At 45.9% G+C, this 18,995-nt stretch overlaps 1 protein-coding gene across 2 annotated transcripts in view; it reads right to left on the bottom strand.

The window, feature by feature from the left end:
• Positions 1-3,787: 3,787 nt before the first annotated feature.
• Positions 3,788-18,995, bottom strand: part of Trappc9 (trafficking protein particle complex 9) — a 461,796-nt gene continuing 446,588 nt past the window's right edge. For both annotated transcript variants that reach the window (XM_028773229.1, XM_028773230.1), the window contains 2 exons: positions 4,797-5,020; positions 3,788-4,341 (listed from right to left, as the gene is read on the bottom strand). In XM_028773229.1, the coding sequence (XP_028629062.1) occupies positions 4,174-4,341; positions 4,797-5,020 (392 nt within the window). In that variant the 3' untranslated portion in view covers positions 3,788-4,173. The remainder of the gene's footprint in view (positions 4,342-4,796; positions 5,021-18,995) is intronic.

Genomic DNA, 18,995 nt, shown 5'->3' with positions numbered 1-18,995 from the left:
CAACTGCTACTTCTCTGAAGGTCATAGTCCTGTCTTTCTAGCTCATTTTAGGGTCAATCCTTTCCATATGGTCTTCAGCAATGGCATGGCAGCCAATGTGTCACTCTTCCACTTGGAATTTCTTGAGCTTCTTGAGTCTCTGGCTTTGGTTCTCATCAACTCTGAGGAGCCCTCAGGCATTATTTCCTTCACAGCTTTCCCTCCGTTCTCTTGACCTTCCCTCTGAGAACTCTTAGACACATGTAGACAAGTATCTTCCCATGTCCTTAACATTCTCTGTTCTTTGTGGGATTCATTTGTTGATAACATCTTCAGTCCCAACTCTAATTCTCTAGTTCATTCTTGAGCTGGGCTTAATCTACAGTTCAACACAGCTCTGATTTCCAGTTACGAGGGTTCTATTTGATTGTTTTATGATCTATAATTTCCCTATATTGATGTTCTTTTTCACTTCTCAAACCAACCCCATCCCTTCCCAGTGTTTGTCCAGTACATTCCACCATTTGATTCTTTCTTGATTTGCATCTTCTGATTCTGTTTTCTATGGATTTCACCCATAATGAATTGTTTCCTAGTGTATTTAATGGCTTTTTAAAACTGAATTATCCATTTTACACATAGTGACCTTTTGTCTTTGAAATAAAAGTGGAGCCTCCCATGATCCCAGAAAAGATGTGTTTGTCCTTAAGATGTCTGGTACATGTGAGTGACAGGTGCTTGCTGTCTCAGGTTATCCTGAAATGAGTAAATAACTTGGGGCTTAAGAGAGGCACTTAGGGAACATGCCTCAGGACTTGGATTTGTAGGAGAGACAGTTTGAGTTGAAGTCAGAGGGTGAGGAAGGGCCAGGTTTATTTCTACTGTTGAGGGAAGAGAGAGGGCTACTCTTGTAATCATCTGGCTCTCCAGCTAGTGAAAGGAGCTTTCTAATAACTTCCCATAATATAACTCTAAATTTGTCTCCTTACTCAGTTTTGAAGAGGTATGAAATGGACCGTTCTTCTTTTGTTCCCCAAGGAAAAAGCCAGCATCAGACAGGACATAGCTTTCCTCTCTAGATTTTGTCCTCACACAAATACTGGGGTCTCCTACCTCTGCCTTCTATGCTAGAATTACAGATGGACCCCTACATCCACCTGGCATTTACATGGGTTCTTTGCCTTATGATTGTGGCTTCTGTGGCAAGGATTTTAAACACGGAATAACCACTGAATCATCTTCCCAGCCCTGGACCTAGAATTCTCTCCTTACTGCAGTTCATGATGTTCATCTGCTTGTGGTGTCCTTCTTAGCCAAATTCAGTAGAAAGCTTCACCAGGGATGATCACCCACGGCATTGGGTAACCTCTTTTGATCTCTATTTTGTATATAGGATAAGCATTTATATAGTATATACAGTATATATAGTATGATACATATATATGTGTGTGTGTGTGTGTGTATACATACATATACATACATATACATATGCATTTTTCTTAGTTAAGACACTTCTTGATGGCCCCAGGGCTAGATGACTACACATTTCTCACTTCTGCTTGTAGGAACTAGGATTGCCTTGTGGAATGTCTTAACAGCAGTGGTTTTCTGGGCTAGTATGTTCAGAAGCCCTATACAATGCTTGAATCTTCTGAAACCATCTCTAGTCGGGTTCAGCCAGTGCTTAAATCTCATCAGGGACAGCTCACCCCTTCCTTCTGCTATCCCTTTTCTGTTGGAGCACTTGCGTTGCAAGGTAAGCTTTCTGCTGCATATTAGCTAACAAATGAGCCCGTGCAAAGGACTGATGGTGCCCAGCAAGGACAAATGTTAAGTGTCCCTGGAGGAGGTGAAATTTCAGGCATGGCAGGACATGTAGATGGAATTGAAAAGAGAAGCAATAAGAGGGGGAAGAGGAGGAAGCCCGTGTGCACTGAAGCCTTGATAGCAACACTGAAGAGATTAAAGCAAACAGGCCATTCACATAAAAGTGCTCCTGGCATTAGCATCTTCATCCCTACTCAGAAAGAAAGTTGAAACTCAAACTGCAGTCACAATCTCTCTGGGGTCATAGAGTTGACAAATGGCTGAGGTAGAATTCAAAACTCTCAAACATTGTCTTCTGGATCCGAGTTCTTCCTAGAGTTCTGGGTGTGACAGCTATGGCCCAGAGAGAAGCAGGCAACATGACGGCAGCAACCCACTCAGCCACACAGGTGAGTGCACATGCTTTGACATGTCCCCTGCTTAGGCCTGGGAAGTGCCTACTGATTGCACTGGGAAAGCACATCACTGAAGTTCCTTGTGGCCCGTGCTCTCAAAGCTTCACTTACACCTTGGCACGATGACACTCTAAGGTAGGTGTGTATTCTTCCATCTGTCAAACATGTTTATGCAGGAATATTCTGTAGGACAGAACTTGCAGATTGTGAGGAGCTGTTTATGTGCGTGGAGTTGGTTGTGACTCACTCCCAACTCTGTAAGCTGTTTTGTGTCACAGTGTATTTCAGGGACCTAGCTGTATTAACGAGAGAGGCTAGCCCATCCTGCTTGGAACTCTTAGAGAGGAAGGCCAAGGGACTTCTTCTGGGTCTCCCTTTGCTGGCATAGGCAAACTTTCTGGAATTTTTTTCCCCCAAATGTACTTGAGATTGAAGAGGAGATTATCTCTACTGGGCACCGCATGGCCCGAGTCCAGCATAGTGCAATGTTCACTCCCTACCTGGGTGATAGTAGACAGCTATGGGTAGCAGCCAAGAGACACATTCTCTAGATCTAGGGCTGGGAGCTAGAGTTTAGGTCATCGTGAAGGCCCCTCTCTCAGCTCATAGGGCTCCTGAGTCCCATATTGATGTCCTCACAGAAGTCAAGGAGGCCTAATCTCATGGGCTTGGTGATCTCTGGCCCACCCTTGCCAACTTTAGAACTTTCTCTGTATCCTAGGATGGATACACAGCAAACTGGAGTTTGCGGGGCACTGAGGCCTGGTTAATCACTGTGAACTAAGGAACATCTCTTGTCCAGATGACTCCCTGAGCACCTTCACCAGGACAGCTCCAGGTGACTTATGTGCCAACACATGCATATCTCCTGTCTCTCATTTGTTTCATGGGTGGACAGTATTGGGCTATTTCTAGCAGAGTTCCATCTTAGCCGTCCACTGTGGAAGCAACTCAGCTCAGCTATTCCCTGGTATGACTTGACTTTAACCACCTCCCATCCAAGAATGTCCCCTCATCTCTTGGGCAAACTGTGTGTCCCCTTGCCTGCCTTGGGGTTTGGCATGTGGTAAAATGAACACTTAAGACTCAGGGGCCTCAGAGGAGAAGACAAGGGCTGCTCCAGAGGCTCACATAGCAGGACTCCACATGCTGTAGGCTATAGGGTAGCTGACCAAAGGTGAATCTTTACGTAGGTACGGTTTATAAGGCAAGGCTGAGGTAAGCATGGCCTGGTAGTAAGCACAGCCCCCACCTCTAGAACTTCAGCGCAGTTTTCCAAGGGCTGGGATCAAGGCAGAAACAGAGTAGGTTAGACCCTAGTCACACCACTGGGCAACCTGGGGTGACAAGAAGCTTGCAGAGACATAGAAGGCTTTGAGCACCTGCTGAGGGAGAGGCAGGTGCTCCTTAAGGTGGAGCCTTAAGTGTTGAGGAAGCCAGGTATTCCTGGCTATCTCAAAGACAGATGCAGCCTGCCCTTCCAGCCATGGGACCCATGAACCTGATGCCTCACCTGGCAGGGTATGGCTGTGTGGGTTTGGTTTTAATGCTATCTCCCTCTCCCATAGCTTGAAATCAACACAAGGTACGGTAAGCAAGGCAGGCCTTTATTGGAGAACATGGCAACATAAATATACAGACTTGGAGACCAGAACACATAGGTAGGGAACACCCTGATGCCTGCTCACCCTGGTCACCCACACTGTCCCCTCCCTTGCTTGGGTTCCCAGTGACATTTGTAGGGGTGAGCCAGACCTCAGGAGAATCAAGGGGTGGCTCAGCACTTCTTAAGGCCAAAGGGAGATGGCAGATCAGAAAGGCTGGCCATTCAGGGCCACCTAGGCTGGCTTGTGAGGTCACTCAGCATAAGGGGCCAGAAACAAAGCAGGGTGGATCCTCAGGGTGACGTCTGGGAGGGAGGAGGAGTGCTGGCTATGGTGTATGGAGGATACAGCCTGCAGGGGTAAGGGGCTCAGGTCTGTGCCTCTAGGGCCCGCACATGCACACTGGGTAAGCAAAACCAGGATGGTGGCAGCTCCTTGCTTTTGCAGTCCTCATGGAACCGGATGTTGAGGAAGAAGTCCCCTGTGTAGAGGAAGAGGAGGGCCCCAAGGCAGGCAGATTGGCCTGAAGGCTGTACCTGGAGTGGGGAAAAGGAAGAGGTGTCATACTGGATCTGTAGCACCACCCCCAAAGCTGCTAGGAAAGCCTTGAACTTGTGTAGCGTTGGTAATGTGAGTGGGGTAGGACACTGGCCCTGCTCCATCCAGAGCTTTTTTGCTATGCTTCCTTAGATGAGGGGCTGCATGTCTGAGAACCTATTCCTATCTTTGAAAGGTGTCATCACTGTTTCTCTCCCTGAACTGTCTGGGCTTAGTGAGGGCAGGAGTATAGGCAGTCATGTATGCAGTGGCTGGGCATGAGTGTCTGAACTGAGCTCTAGGGCTCATTGATTCCCCTGGGGCTGGGTATCGAAGTGAACACTGCAGGGCGGTGCCATGGGCACACACAAGTGTATGTAGGTAGGAACAGCATTGCACTATAGGCTGCCCCGGTGGGTTAGACATGGAGGACAGTGCCTCAGCTCACACTCACCGTGTCAAGGTAGAAGGTGCTGGAACCCACAAAGGAGATGACATCATGCAGATCGTAGTTGTGCACACCGTTCTGGTGGTCTTGGAAAGGGACCACGGTGAGGGCGAAGGGCCCCACGCTGCGGGGACTCCTGTTAGTTAGCCGTACCTCCAAGCACACAGGATCACCGACCTGACAGGCAGCTGCCACCTCACAGTCACATGGCTGCCCATCCACCAGCACATCTGCAAGAGATGAAAGACTATCAGAGGTAGCCCGGCTGCCTCACACCTTCTTGCTCTGTGCCAGAACACTGGGGACACACAGGAGTGACTTAAACCTATTTTCCTGAAATGGTTTGGCAGAGACAGGCACAGCAGACAAGCTGTCACCCAAAGGCTGTCCATTCAAGAGGAGCCCTCACCTGTGGTGTTCCTCCTGAACATTCTAGCCACAGCCCCTTGGGAGGGTGCTTTCCAGGTATGCCTTCCTCCCCAGAGGAGGAGAATCTGGGAATGATGGCAACACATTCTGAGAATGCCAAACTCTCAAACTTTGCCAGGTGCAGATGCATCTCCTGTCTGCCTCCTGTGATTGCTGGTCCCTGGACTCCTTGCCCATCCTCCATCTACAGGGGAGCTGGAGCTGAGTGACCAATAGAAACCCCTCGGTAGACTCCTTCACCCCAACACTGCCTGCCAGGCATAGTGATGAGGAGCACAGATGCATGGAAAGTTTATAATCTAGCAAGGATAAAGTAAAGATGGCCCAGAAGGGAGCCATATTGAGACTCCACCTGATGGACTTCAGGGGGCTGAGCACAGGCCTGGGGAGGTGGAAAGGGGACACTTCTCTAATCTACATTCTTCAGGCTAGTATTTGTCTCTAAGAGTCTGGTGTAGCTGCATCTTCCATTTTTTGGATGCACAAGATCATCTGGCCTGAGTCTGACTAAGCTAGGCTGTCCCTGGCCACTGGTCTACCTACAATCCACATAAGCACTTCTAGTGGTACCCTGAGATCCTGCAGGCTGTGCAAGGATGAGCCACTCTTGATACTGGCTGTCTTGCTCTGCTGAGCTCAGAGTGAGGATCTAAGGGATCTGGATGTGCCTATGCCTGTCTGTGAGGCCCTAGGCCTGTCACTGTATTGCCTGAGCATCAGTTCTCTCTTCTATGCAGATGTGGAACAGATGCTAACACTGACAGCTGTGAGGAGAGCATGTAAGTCACGCTGGTGATGATGTGGGTAACAGTGTGGAGAGCTGTGTATGTAGGCTCCAGAAAGGCCCCATCCCAGCTTCCATCATAGCTCCTTCTGAGTCTGGAGGGCAGTGGGTGACTTCTATCTCCAGCCTCAGTTTCTCCGTGTGGCATGGGGCTTCACATACAAAGACGCCCAGCAGTCCTCCACCCCCTTTTCTACTCCACACAGGGTCTTTGTAACTAATCCCTGATCAGTTATCCCAACCAGGTGCAGGTGGAGCTTCCTGAATGAAATGGGGGTGAGGGAGAGAGTAGGGCCCAGCAGAGGCTGGTCCTCTTGAGGGAGTGATGACTATATGCAAACCAGTGAAGGTGGCTGGCCATTACAGCTCTTTTGGTTTTGGATTTTGGGGGGGGTGTTGTTGGTTTTCTCTGCAGAGGACTGTGGCCAGGGCAGCCAAGACAGGGCTGGGGCTCATCTCCCAGCCTTCCCTGATTTGCCTGTTAACCCTTTCCTTTCCCAACTCTACCCAGCCCAAAGCAGGCCAGCTGGGATCTTACCTTGCCTCTACCCTATCGTTCCAGGAGAGATCCCTCTACACACCCAGCCTTCCAAATGTCCAGAAAGCTGCCATAAGTGTCCACACTTCTGGGGTTCAGAATGAGGGAAAGGCTTGCGCCCAGTTGTAACTAGCAGCTTCCTTCCAGCACCCTAGCACACTCCCACACAGAAGGCAGGAGACTCCCCAGAAGGACCACCCACTCCAACCTGGCTTGGAGTAACTGACAGACCATCCCATGGCTCACTCTTGCTGCCAACTGTGTGATTCTAATAAGCAGATGCCACTACCCTCCCCCCTCAGCCCATACTTCTTATAGTATTCTTATACATAGCATCCGGGAACAAGGAATTCTGCAACTTCTTAGATACTGACTGGAGAAAAAGCAACCTTCCATGGTGGGCCAGCAGGAGAAAGGAGGCCCTTTTCTCTGGCACCCATATTAGGCTGGAGACCTTTGGCCCTATCAGCATGAACTCCCATGGTGGCCATCTAGCTGCTTCCCTGGCTGGGATCAGGGCCCAAGTGTCCCATCCTGGCAAACCAGGAAGCAGGGCATCTTTTATCTCCACTGAACCAGGCTGCGGGGAGATGTGAAGACCCAAGAGAAGTTGGCTGAATGTCATATCCGTGCCAGGAAAGAGCTGGGAACCCACATTGCAGAACTTAATTGACACCAGAGTATCACAAGCTCTGCTGTGAGGGAGGTAAGGTGATCCCCAGGGCTTACTGCACCTGGAGCCTCCCCAATACCTCCTGAGTCTGGTCTACACTTTCAGGCCAGATTCTAGAACTGAGCAGATGATCTGGGAAGCCACACGACCCACACCTGTGGCTAGAATAAGTAGGGGCCAAGCAAGTCAGACTAGAAGCCCTGGCGTAAGGGAGGATGGGGACATCTCTGGGACCACAGTAGAGACATCTGGACATAGGACTCTGTGTTGTGCTTTCTTTTCTAGGTCAGCCAAAGACTTCCTGTGGCCCTGAACCACAGTGTGTTATGGCCTTCTAATCCTAGGCTGGCCCCGAGCTCTGAATGCACGTGTTTCCTCTGTGAATAAGGCTGCCAGGCTAGCAATGACCAGCTGACAAAGGGCTGGTTTGACAGTACCCCTCCAGTGGGACAGGGATGTGGCAGGTTCATGCCTGGTGGAAGTTGCATAAGGGTCAGTGGGTAGCAGTGGCTCCTGACTCCCATCAGTTCATTTGAAGTGTGAGTTGTCCCAATACATCTCTGAATATCTGTTTCATCATCTCAACACAGAGTCATCTCAAAACTACTCTAAGTGGGGCTTTATGGTGGTGGCCAGGAGAGTTTGACCCCTGACCTCGATCCCTTCAGTTCCCTGTGGCCCAGAGCCAGTGTGCTCTACCCCTCTCTCACACTGCCCTTGCTGTCCTCCCAGCATGCCTGCCCCAGGAGTTTTGTATCAGCTTCTCTCTCCTGGTTGTCATCTGGCCAGTAAGTCAGTGAACAATGAGTATGGCTGAGTGCCCAACTCAAACCCTGGCCCCATTATTTCTAGCCACACCCTGACGTTTTTCACCTCTTAACTTACCCAACACCAACTTAGATATGCCTTTCAAGTAGAGAATTGGGGGCTGACTACATGTTCCCACTGTGATCCTGGTGGGTGTGAATAACCCATGAGAATATAGTGCCTCTGGGATTGATGTGCCTTTTGTCCTCAAAGCATTAGATGGACCATAGACCACTGTCCCCTCCTGCCAAAACCTGTAGCTTTTCATATCTGATAGCATCTGGAGTCATAGACTTCAATTCTTCTGGCCCAGAACACCAACTACAGCTGCTGCTATACTAATGCCATGGCATGGTGCTGGCTCTGCAGAAACCAGGTCTATGAATAGAAGACAACCAGAGAACCAGGGTCTAGTGGGGTACATCCTGAAGGCCCTGAGAGACAGGAAGGTGAGTGGTCCTAGGCAGCCCTGTGACCTGAAAGAACAGGAGGCAGGTATATGGTACCTAGGATTCTAAGTTGGCCCGAGGCTCTGCCTAGTGTTCTGTGTGTCATATGTGGCCCCAAGTCCTCATGTCTTCCTAAGAGGATGGGAAGCTGCATGGACCAGACAAGTCAGAGACTATTTAAGAGAACCAAGAGCAAAGCCACAGGGCCATTCAAGACAATGTGGGCACAGGAGTCACAGAGTCACACAGAAAGGCCAGCTGAACACAATCCTGAAGACTCTCTTCATGGTACTCTAAGTTTAAAGCTGTCTTTTCCATCTGGTCTGTATGGACTGGGTAAGTATAGGTGCTGGGCAACTGGGGATAGCATCCATCCCATCCTTAGCAGTGGCTCTGAACCGGACTCCAGACCTCAAACACCTGCAGACCCAGAACTGTGTGGTGGTCAAGAGTGAACTAGTGTTTTCCTGCCCAACTAGTCCCACATCCCACTGTCCCGATAAGTTTATCCTCTGGTAGCACAGAGCTCCAACACCCAGAATTTGGCAGGATTATTTTTCATCCATGGCTACAGATTCTGGGGAGTCTCTTAGCCCTGTCTCACCCACACCTCCCTCTTTTGCCTCTGGTGCCCTAGAAAGAAGAGGACTACTAAATATAGATTGGGAGCAAAGGCCACCTTTGGGATAAAAAGCATGTTTTCAGGAGGAAGGCAGAGAAAGACAAGGACAGCTAGGACACTGGTGCTCCAGACTCCAACTCACTCTAAATGAGGGGGTGGACCTTAACTTTAACAGCCCGAGCTGATCCAGAAGGAGCTCAGCTTTGAAATGGGTCAAGGAGAAGCATCATCCCATAAATGAGGTAAAAGGCAGAAAGAGAAATAAACAAGCCCAAGAGGAGGTAATATTAGGGCTCACTGAGGTGTCATGGAGGGACTCAGTGGCAGATTTAGCATAAAATCCTCTCTCTCATTTTTAATCATTCAGGACAAACTGCTCCATGTTCTCAGAAGCCCATGGGGCTGATGGTTAGGTACCTAGCTAATCAAACGCATTGATTTCTTCTTTACCAATAAAAGCCAAGTAGCTGAACTTTTCACTTTGGCTGCTAAGAAGCTCAGAGGCATACATGTCGGTGCCCAGTGGTTATAATTTAGCTCCCATAGTCCTAACTATCACCATTTTCTTCACATACACATCCAGACTTGCCCCTGGACATTCTTGTAATCCAATCCTCCATGGCCTGCCCAATTGCCAAGTTCTCTGGCCTTAGTGTTTTAGGCAGAGTGAGAATGATGTGAGGGTCTGACTCAAAAGAGCCAGCGGTACTGGTTCTTGAAGTGATGTCAGCATGCTGCCATTCCTACATCTACACTCTGGGACTCCTTGCCTTTTTCAGAGTGCTGAAGTCTGAAGCAGGTTCTGATGTGGAGGGGTGATAGGAAAGACAGGAGAATCCAGGTAGCTGACTCCAAACTCCTGAAAGCACAAGCTTGCAGTGACCTGATCAAGACCAGACAGTGGCTTATTGTCCCTGCGTCCCTGCCAGGGCCTGAGCTCTGTGGAGCTGGTGCCATATACTCCATCCACCAAATGGCATGTGTGTTTAACAATTATTGAGGTCGCTAATTAGTTCATAAACCAGAATGCCTCTCCTTGGCATTGGAGGCTGCTCAGGACCCACATGTGTAATTACCCTCAAGTTGAGAACAGCTCCTAAGGAGCTGCTGCCTCTCCTGGGGAAATAATTTACTTTTACAACTTTTCATTAAAGATTAAAGGGAATTAAATTAAAATTAAGGCAAATTGGAGTTCAAGAAGGGGGCTGTGTGTGCACAGTCCTCTCTCAGAGGCTCTCTGGCCTTGTCCTGGTCAATGGATTCTAGGGAATGCATGCTGAGCTCCGAAAGGTCAGGGTTCCTCAGCCCAAAACCTCTGGTTTACTGCCTCCAACAATACTATAACTACCCATCACCAGTACCCTCATGAAGCCACACTGCAGGTGCAGGACAGGACTCGGTTACGGACGTGATAGTCTGCAGCAGAGGCAGAGCCAAGGATATCCCTCCACATCCCTAGAAGCCAAAGGCCCTTTCCCTGATGTTCATTCCTTGAGATAGGGCCTCATGTACCCAAGGCTGGCCTTGAACTTGCTATCTAGCAGTAGATGACCTTCAACTTCTGATCCTCATACTAGGATTATAGGCAATTGCCACCACGCCTTGTTTAAGTGGTACTCGGGGTCATATCCAGGGCCTCACACATGCTAGGGAAAAATTCTTCAACCAACTCTGGCCTTCCTCACTCCCTACTCTGAAAATGTGAAGGGTAGGACTATCCCACATACTCCTTTAAAGTACAAAGCCCAATTATACCTCCACAACTAGCCAGAAAATGTGGACTCCTCCCTATCCCACATCCAGGCTGGGCTGCCACCTGATACCTTGTACCAGGTCCAATGTAGTAAGGATGTTAGAGTTTCAGCCATGTGCACCCTTCTAAATCTAGTCCAGAATGCACACCATTTCCCTGGCATAGTCCGCTGAGACCCACCCACACTACCCCTAACCTCCTCCAGGCTTGAGTCAGGATATCCTGCTCACTATCTGAGCTCCATGTCCACTCAACTTCTGACTTCATCCTATCGTGTGTGTGTGTGTGTGTTTGTCCAATTTTCAAGGTGAACTTGGCTCATACATCCTAAGCCTGCTGTGCCCATATCAGAAACAGACCTAACAAAAGTCCACAGGCCAAGGTACCATCACAAAGATCAAGACCGTATCCCCCCTCCTCCCAAACCTATCAGTCCTATAGAAATGTTCTCCAGCAACAGTTACTTAGATGAACCCCAGGACACAGAATTTTAAAGAACAGTCATAAACTTCATCAAATAATTCAAGGAGTTTACACCTTAGTGGTGCCTAAGAAAACACATAAGGCTGACTGAAATGATGATCTAGGATTTGAGAACAGCTTTTATTAAAGAGACAGAAATATTGGAGAGAACTCAACTTGAAATAAACATGCAATTGGAAAATCTAACTGAACTAGAAAACTTATAAGTAGAACAGATCAAGTAGAAGACAATATTAAGACTTGAAAATAAAGTAGAGGAAATTGCACAATACAAGCAAAGATCATGAAAAAATAAAAAAAAAACAGGAAAGAAACATGAAAATACCAAACCTTTGAGGTTATAGGCATAGATGAGGGAGTGGCATAGACCAGATCTTTGACAAGGTCACAGAAGGAAACTTGCCCCCAAATAATGAAAGACATATCCATACAGAAACAAGAAGTAATAGGACTCCAAACAGACAAAACCAGAAAAGAAAATCCTCAAGGCATATTATAGTTGAAACACTAAATATACAAAGAAAGGATTGAAAGTTGAAAGAGAAACAAAATCACAAGTCATACCCATCAGAATAACCACTAAGATTTTTGAATGGAAACTTTGAAAGCCAGACATAGCTGAAGTAATGCACTCCAAATTCTACAAGAGAATGGCTGCCAACCTTATATGGAGTCCTCAAAAAACCATTACATGTTCCAAGACACTCAAAGCAGACAAAACAGGGGTACTTTACACTGAAGAGAGGGGTAAGCATAGCTAACAGAAGATAGAAAGAAAAAGAATGAAGCTGTAATGATTGACACAAAGCACAACTGAGCATACAATAAGACCAATGACTGCAGTTGACACAACTTTCAATTACAACTTTAAACATGAATTACCTCAACTTTCCAATCAAAAGACAGAGACTGGCTGACTGAATTAAAACAGAATCCATCTTTTTCTTATTTACAAGAAACTCAATTCAGCTTTAAAAATAGGCATCATTTTAAAGTGAAAGGATGAAGAGGGTACTTCCAATGGGACCAGGAAACAAGCAAGTGTTGCTGTTCTAGCAGCTAATAGAATATACTTTAAACTGCAAGTAATCAAAGAGTCAGAAGAAGGCTACCTCAATCAAATCAAGAGAAAAATCAACCAAGGAGACATTGCAATTGTGCTGGTTTGAAGAAGAATGGTCTCCATAGGCTCATATGTTTGAATGCTCAGTCACCAGGGAGTGGCAGTACTTGGAAATGACTAGGACTGTTGTGGCCTTGATGGACAAGGTGTGGGCTTTGAGGTTTCAAAAGCTTAAGCCAGCCCCAGTGTCTCTCTCTGCTCAGATCCAGATGTAGAACTCTGAACTTCTCCAGCACCATGTCTGCCTGCATGCAGTCATTCTCCCTGCCATTATGATAATGGACTAAACTCTAAAACTGTAACCAAGCCCCAATGAAATGATTTTCTTTATAAAAGTTTCCATGGTTGTATCTCTTCACAGCAATAGTACACTGACTAAGACAGTAATCCTAAACATATATGCATTAAACTCTGTAGAACTCAATTTCATAAAAAGTATTTACAAAAAAATATATTACTAGAATTAAAGACAAATTAACATCAACTCTTTAATAGCAGATAATCTCAATATCTCACTTTATCCCACTGAGAGTCACTCCAGACAAAAGATAAACAGAGAAACATTAGAATTACATGTACCTACATTTAAGGTATCTATAGAAGATTTTACTCAAATACCAAAATATTCTGTTGAGCACTGCATGCAAATTTCTCTAAAATAGACCACATCCTAGGACACACACACACACAAATTCAAATTCAGGAATCCTTAACTCTATGTGTCCTATTAGGCCATAATGCAATAAAGCTTGAAAGAGCAAACAAATCTCTAACATTATACACAGACTCATAGAGATTAAACAACACACTACTGAATGGTGCATGGGTCAGAGAAATCGAGAAAGAGATAAAAAAATTAATGGAAGTAAAAGAAAAACAACACAGCAAAATCTCTGGGATACATTGGAAACAGTCATACCAGGAAAACTTATAGCTCTAAGCAATACATGGAAAAATTCAGAAAGAGCACAAATGTATGTCTTAATGATGCAACTCAAGAACTTGGCAAACAGAGAAGAAACCAAGCCCAAATCCACCAAGAAATCATAAAAATCAGAGCAGATATTATTGAAATAGAAGCAAAATCATACAAAAACAATACATTTAAGAGCTTATTTTTGGAGAAGATAAAGAAGAGCAACAAATCCCTGCACCAACTAGACAAAAGGAAAAAGGGATGCCCAAATTAACAGGATGAGAAATAGGCAATAAACGGAAGGGGAATATTCAAACTCTGATGATGTCAGTATTATAATACCAAATCAGGTAAATAACCAAACACACACACAAGCAGAAAACTAGAAGCTAATATTGCTGATGGACATACATGTATAAATACTTGATAAAATACTTGCAAACCAAATACAGGCACATAAAAAGATTATATAGTATTATCAAGTTGTCTTTATCCTGGAGATGCAAAGAAGGTTCAACAGACACAAGTCAAAATATTCAATAAATCACATACATTGACTTAAAAATCACATGATCATCTTAGTAGATGCAGAAAACCAACAACAACAAAAACCAGAAACATAGACCAATGGAACAAAATAGAAGACCCAAACATAAATGCACGTAGCTACAGCCACCTAATATTTGACAAAGATGCCAAATACAATAAAGAAAAGACAATATCACCAACAAGTAGTGCTAGGGAAACTGATGTGCACATGAAGCATGAAACAGACTTGTATCTATCCCCTTGTACAAAATGGATCAGATGTAAAACCTGAAACACTGGAGCTGCTATAAGAAAATATAAGACAGACGCAGGTAAAGGAAGGATTTTATGAGAAGGACTTCATTGCTCAGGAATACAGTCAACAGTTGACAAGCAGGACTTCACAAAACTAAAAGGCTTCTAAACAGAGTGAAGAGGGAGCCCACAGAAGAGAGAATGTCTTCCCCAGCTATGTGTCTTTCAAAGGATTAATATCCACTATACATAAAAAGTCAAAACCAACCTGTTAAAACACCAGCTAAAGAGGAAATGAAAATGTTCATCATTCTTACGATTTGAGGGTTTCAAATCAAAACAACTTTGAGATTTCATCTTACCACAGTCAGAATGGCAAAGATCAACAAAACAACTGACAACACGTGCCGAACGGAAATCCTTTCTCACTGTCGGTGGGATTGCAATCTAATATAGCCATTCTGAAAACATTCAAACATAAAATCTACCATATGACCCAGCTATACCGCTCTTCTGGACATCCTATCCACAGCTGCTTGCTCAGCCATGTTCATCGCTGCTCTATTCACAACAGTTAGAAATGGAAACAACTTCAATGTTCTTCTACTGATGGATGGATAGTGTAGATGTGATACACTATGGACTACTATTCAACTCTAAAGAAAAATGGAATCGAGAACTTCGTAGGCAAATGGATGGATTAGAAAATATCGTATTGAGTGTTCTCCAAAGTCCAAAAGACAAAGGTCACATGTTCTTTTTTTGATCCATGGTTCCCAGCTCCAAATCATCAGGCGTAAATATATAACCTAAAGTAACAGCAAAGTCCAGGAAAGGAAAAAGGGACCACAGTGAGGGTAATAGCAGGATATGGGTGACGTGAAGGAGAAAATGGGAAAAAATGGCAGAGTGGACCCAAGGTGGAGCGGACCTGAAAGCCCTGAGCACTAGCTGCCCTGAGGATTAGCCTTCAAGTACTGGAAGGTGCTATGTAAATTGCCAAGGGGGAGAAGCAACTGATGGCCCTACCTGCCTTCGATGCCTATGAACCATAGCATGATCAGCATGACAAGCTGTACAACACTAGCATTTGCATCTTGGCGGTAAACAAGAGCAGTCTAATTGGACTTACCCCACTCAAAGGGCAGGAAGTTATTTCCGATACTGGAAACTAACCCAGCTGCCCACAGCTAGCATGATCATGGGTCTCAGAAGTAAACCTACTACCTACATTTTACTGAGCCCGCATGATTCCTAACTGCATCATAAATTCTCATCCTTTGTGCCCACAGATCAGTGTAACTCACCCATCGTCCACGACCCTTATCTTTGCACTGGACAGAGATCACTACAGAAAGCCACAACTGGTCAAAATGTAGACAACAACTGATCATGAGGTTCCTAGTCCCAGCTGATAAAGCTACACCCAAGGCTTAGGTAACATGCTGCAGAGGGAGCAGAAAGATTGTAAGAGCTAGAGGACCAGGAAATTTGCTGTGAAATTGTGTCTCCTGGAAATGTCAGAGGGCTTCTCCCATAACTTCACAATATGGCTTCCTAAACAAGACCAGAACAAGTACAGCCCTTAATGAAGAACTCCAGGCAACTAAGGAATGCCAAGAGCAGGAGACATAGTCTTCTCCAGGGATGAGCCCCCTAATAAGTTTATCCCACACTAATTGGTCAGCCCTGAAATCATATACATACAAGTAACACTAAAGAGACTGAGCAAGTTGTTTTATATATTTACACATACATAAGACAAAATGAAGCCATGAATTTGAGAAGGAGCAAGGGAGAGAGGACAAGGGAGGGACTAAAGAAAGAAAAGGGAAAGGGATAATAATGTAATACATTTATATAAAAAATAATGTAATTACACATATATGTATTTGTAAAATATAATTATATTTTATACTTAAATAATAAATAATGTAATTATATTTTAACCTCAAAAACGTGAAGGGTAGATGTGGAGGGATAGAAAAAAGAAGCCTAATCAGAAAGATAGCCAAATGGAGAGGCCTGGTGCTAGATACCTGGGTACCTGCCCAGAGAGACAGAGTTGGCCTCTAGACAACAGCAGTGTGGCCATGGGGTTGGCTATGTGCCACTCAAGGTGACTGGGTACACAGTGAGGTCAGCTCATGGACTGGGAACCTGCAAGCAGGGTGGCTTACTCTGCTTGAGACTCCTGAATGAGCCTCACAGAGTACCTCTATCAAGAACCCTGTGAAACAAACCAAGGCTAGGACCTATTGAATAGCTGTGGTGTGTATCAGTCTTTGCTTATGTGACCAAAGTCTTCCTAACAGCAGGGAATTTGGAGTCCAGGGAAGGGATTGATGATAGGTGCAGGAACTGGTCCTGCCTCATTCTGCAGGAACAGAATGCATTGTTCTCTGGAAGCTTTGGCTCTCTATGCAACCCTTCTTAATTCTCATTTTGAATTGGCACTTGAGAGAGGACTGAAGAGAAACCAGGAGGAAAAGGGAACCTATGCCTGCACACAGGCAGCATTATGCAAAGCCAACTCTCTGAGAACAGCCAAGAATTTGAAAGGACTCCTCTGTTCCCAAGCAATATCTCTGCCTTTCAACCTCTCATCTCTCAAACCTGTCTGAGGAAAGCAGACGCTAGGCTTCTGGGTAGCCCTCTGCCTGCTCCTGCGCATGGGCTTCAGTCTTATCCTCACCACAATGTTACCCAGGCCTTGGGACCTCCCCCTGCCCCCGATCTGTAGGTGGGCAGTACTGGTGCCGGGATTTTGTGGAGAGTGACGTAAATGTGGGTGCTGCAGAGGAAGAGTGGCCATGGATGGGCTGGCAGTCAGGAACTAAAGGCAACTTTGGTACCAATCATGTGTCTGCACCTACCACCAAGAGATACAACCAATTTTGTCCTCTGAGGATGCAGACAGTCTGCTGGCCTTGGGCAGGGGGGTAGTGCTCAAGCTGACTGGCAGAGTGTGGGGTCATCTTGGGGAATGGCTAGGCTACTCTTGGTTCCAGCTGATCAATCTGCCATTTAAAATGAGCCTGGCCCAGCCCAGGAGAAAGGTCATGGTGGTTAATGCAGTCAGCTGACCTGGCTTGTGACTGAAATCTCTGGCCTAGTTCTGTCAGGCATTAGTCTGGAAAGCTCAGAGCATTGGTCCACCATGGCAGGCTCAGTGGCCAACCCTGAAAAAAAAAATGCTTCTTCCCAAGTGTGTAGAAGCTAGGGATGCCCAGAGCCTTTAGAACCTGGGATTGAACTTAACCTTGACTCACAGGCAAACCAGACTTTCCAGACGACATATAAACTGTGAACAGCTCCACGGCTCACTTCTCTGCAGGGCCCACTTGCTTCTAATACTGCTCAGAGCCATGGGAGGATACACTGGTGGCCTTAGCTTTGTAGTGTTCCCGGTTAAGGGGACCCATATAATTTCTTTTACCTACCTAACTACCTTCACCTCAACATCAGAACAAAAGTTTGTGTACTATATCCCTCCACAACCATCCATCTATCCCCTTATCCACCCCTGATATATAGCCCAGCTAGTCTTAAAGTTAAGGTCCTCTTTTCTTAGCCTTCCACAGAGATGTGTGGGTATATCACAACATCTGGTCATCATCTGCTTTTCTACCCATCAACTATCTTGTCCATCCACCCATCCACCCATCCATCCATCCATCCATCTATCCATCCATCCCTCATCTATCCAGACAGCCAGTATCCTTACATCCGTCCATCCATCCATCCATCCATCCATCCCTCATCTATCCAGACAGCCAGTATCCTTACATCTGTCCATCCATCCATCCATCATCAATCCATCAATCTATTAAGCCAGCCAATATCCATCCATTATCCATCCATCCACCATCCCTCCATCTACACATCACCAAGCCATCTGTCCATCAAACCATCACCCACCTATCCATTTTACATTATCCCTTGCATCATTCATCTATGTATCATCCATTCTTCTATCTTCTATCACCCATTCATTTATAACCTGTTCATCATCTATTCACCTATCACTTATTTACCTACTTTCTATCCCATTCATCATCTATTATTCCAGCATCAATCTTCCTTCATCCATCTATCTACCCATCATCATCTAGCCATTTAGCCATCCATCTGTCCGTTCCAGACCCTTAGTGACTTGATGTCATTTCTTTTCTTTGTAGCACTAAGGAAGCAGTCCTTCCATACAATGTAGGTCCCTGGATACCACCTGCTTCTCCAGGTGAAGCTGGTTAGAGGCCTAAGCAGATTTTCTCTGGAAGCCCAAAAAGACAGTCACCTTTCCAACACCTTGATCTTGGAATTCTAGCCTCCAGACTAGGAGAGCATGCGTTTTTGTGTGTAAGCCAATGAATGTATGACACTTGTCATGGCAGCCTCAGATCATAGACACATTAGTCCCCTGAAAATGTGACCAAGGCACTCTGCCATTCAGGGAGTGGTTGGTAGGCTGTAGGAGGTCAGTGAAGGGAAGAAGACCTCACTTTGGGGCCATCTGAGACCTGGCTGAGGGGTACCTCTGAGACACATCTAAGGCACCCTAGTGAGGAGCCCTAGAGAGCTTTGCTTTGAGCACCAATAACAGCTTGCCATCTGCATGTTATAGCTGGTATGTAAATGAAGATTCTGACAAACAATCTGTTCTTTTCAATAATTTAATCATCACCATAGTCACCTTCTGTCATGGCAAAGCATAGTGCTCATAAAAAGCATGGACGAGCATGTAAAGAGTCCTGGGACCCTGTGAGGGACCTCTGACTTCTCCTTTCACCCCTATTGTCCCAGGATCCATAGGTGGGATGGTTATAGCCATGTACAGCACCTACA

This window comes from Grammomys surdaster, unplaced genomic scaffold (assembly GCF_004785775.1).
Source record: "Grammomys surdaster isolate TR1022 unplaced genomic scaffold, NIH_TR_1.0 224, whole genome shotgun sequence".
Taxonomy (NCBI): Eukaryota; Metazoa; Chordata; class Mammalia; order Rodentia; family Muridae; genus Grammomys; species Grammomys surdaster.
Note: the sequence above shows the minus strand (reverse complement) of the source record. Positions and strands in the feature narration are given on the sequence as shown.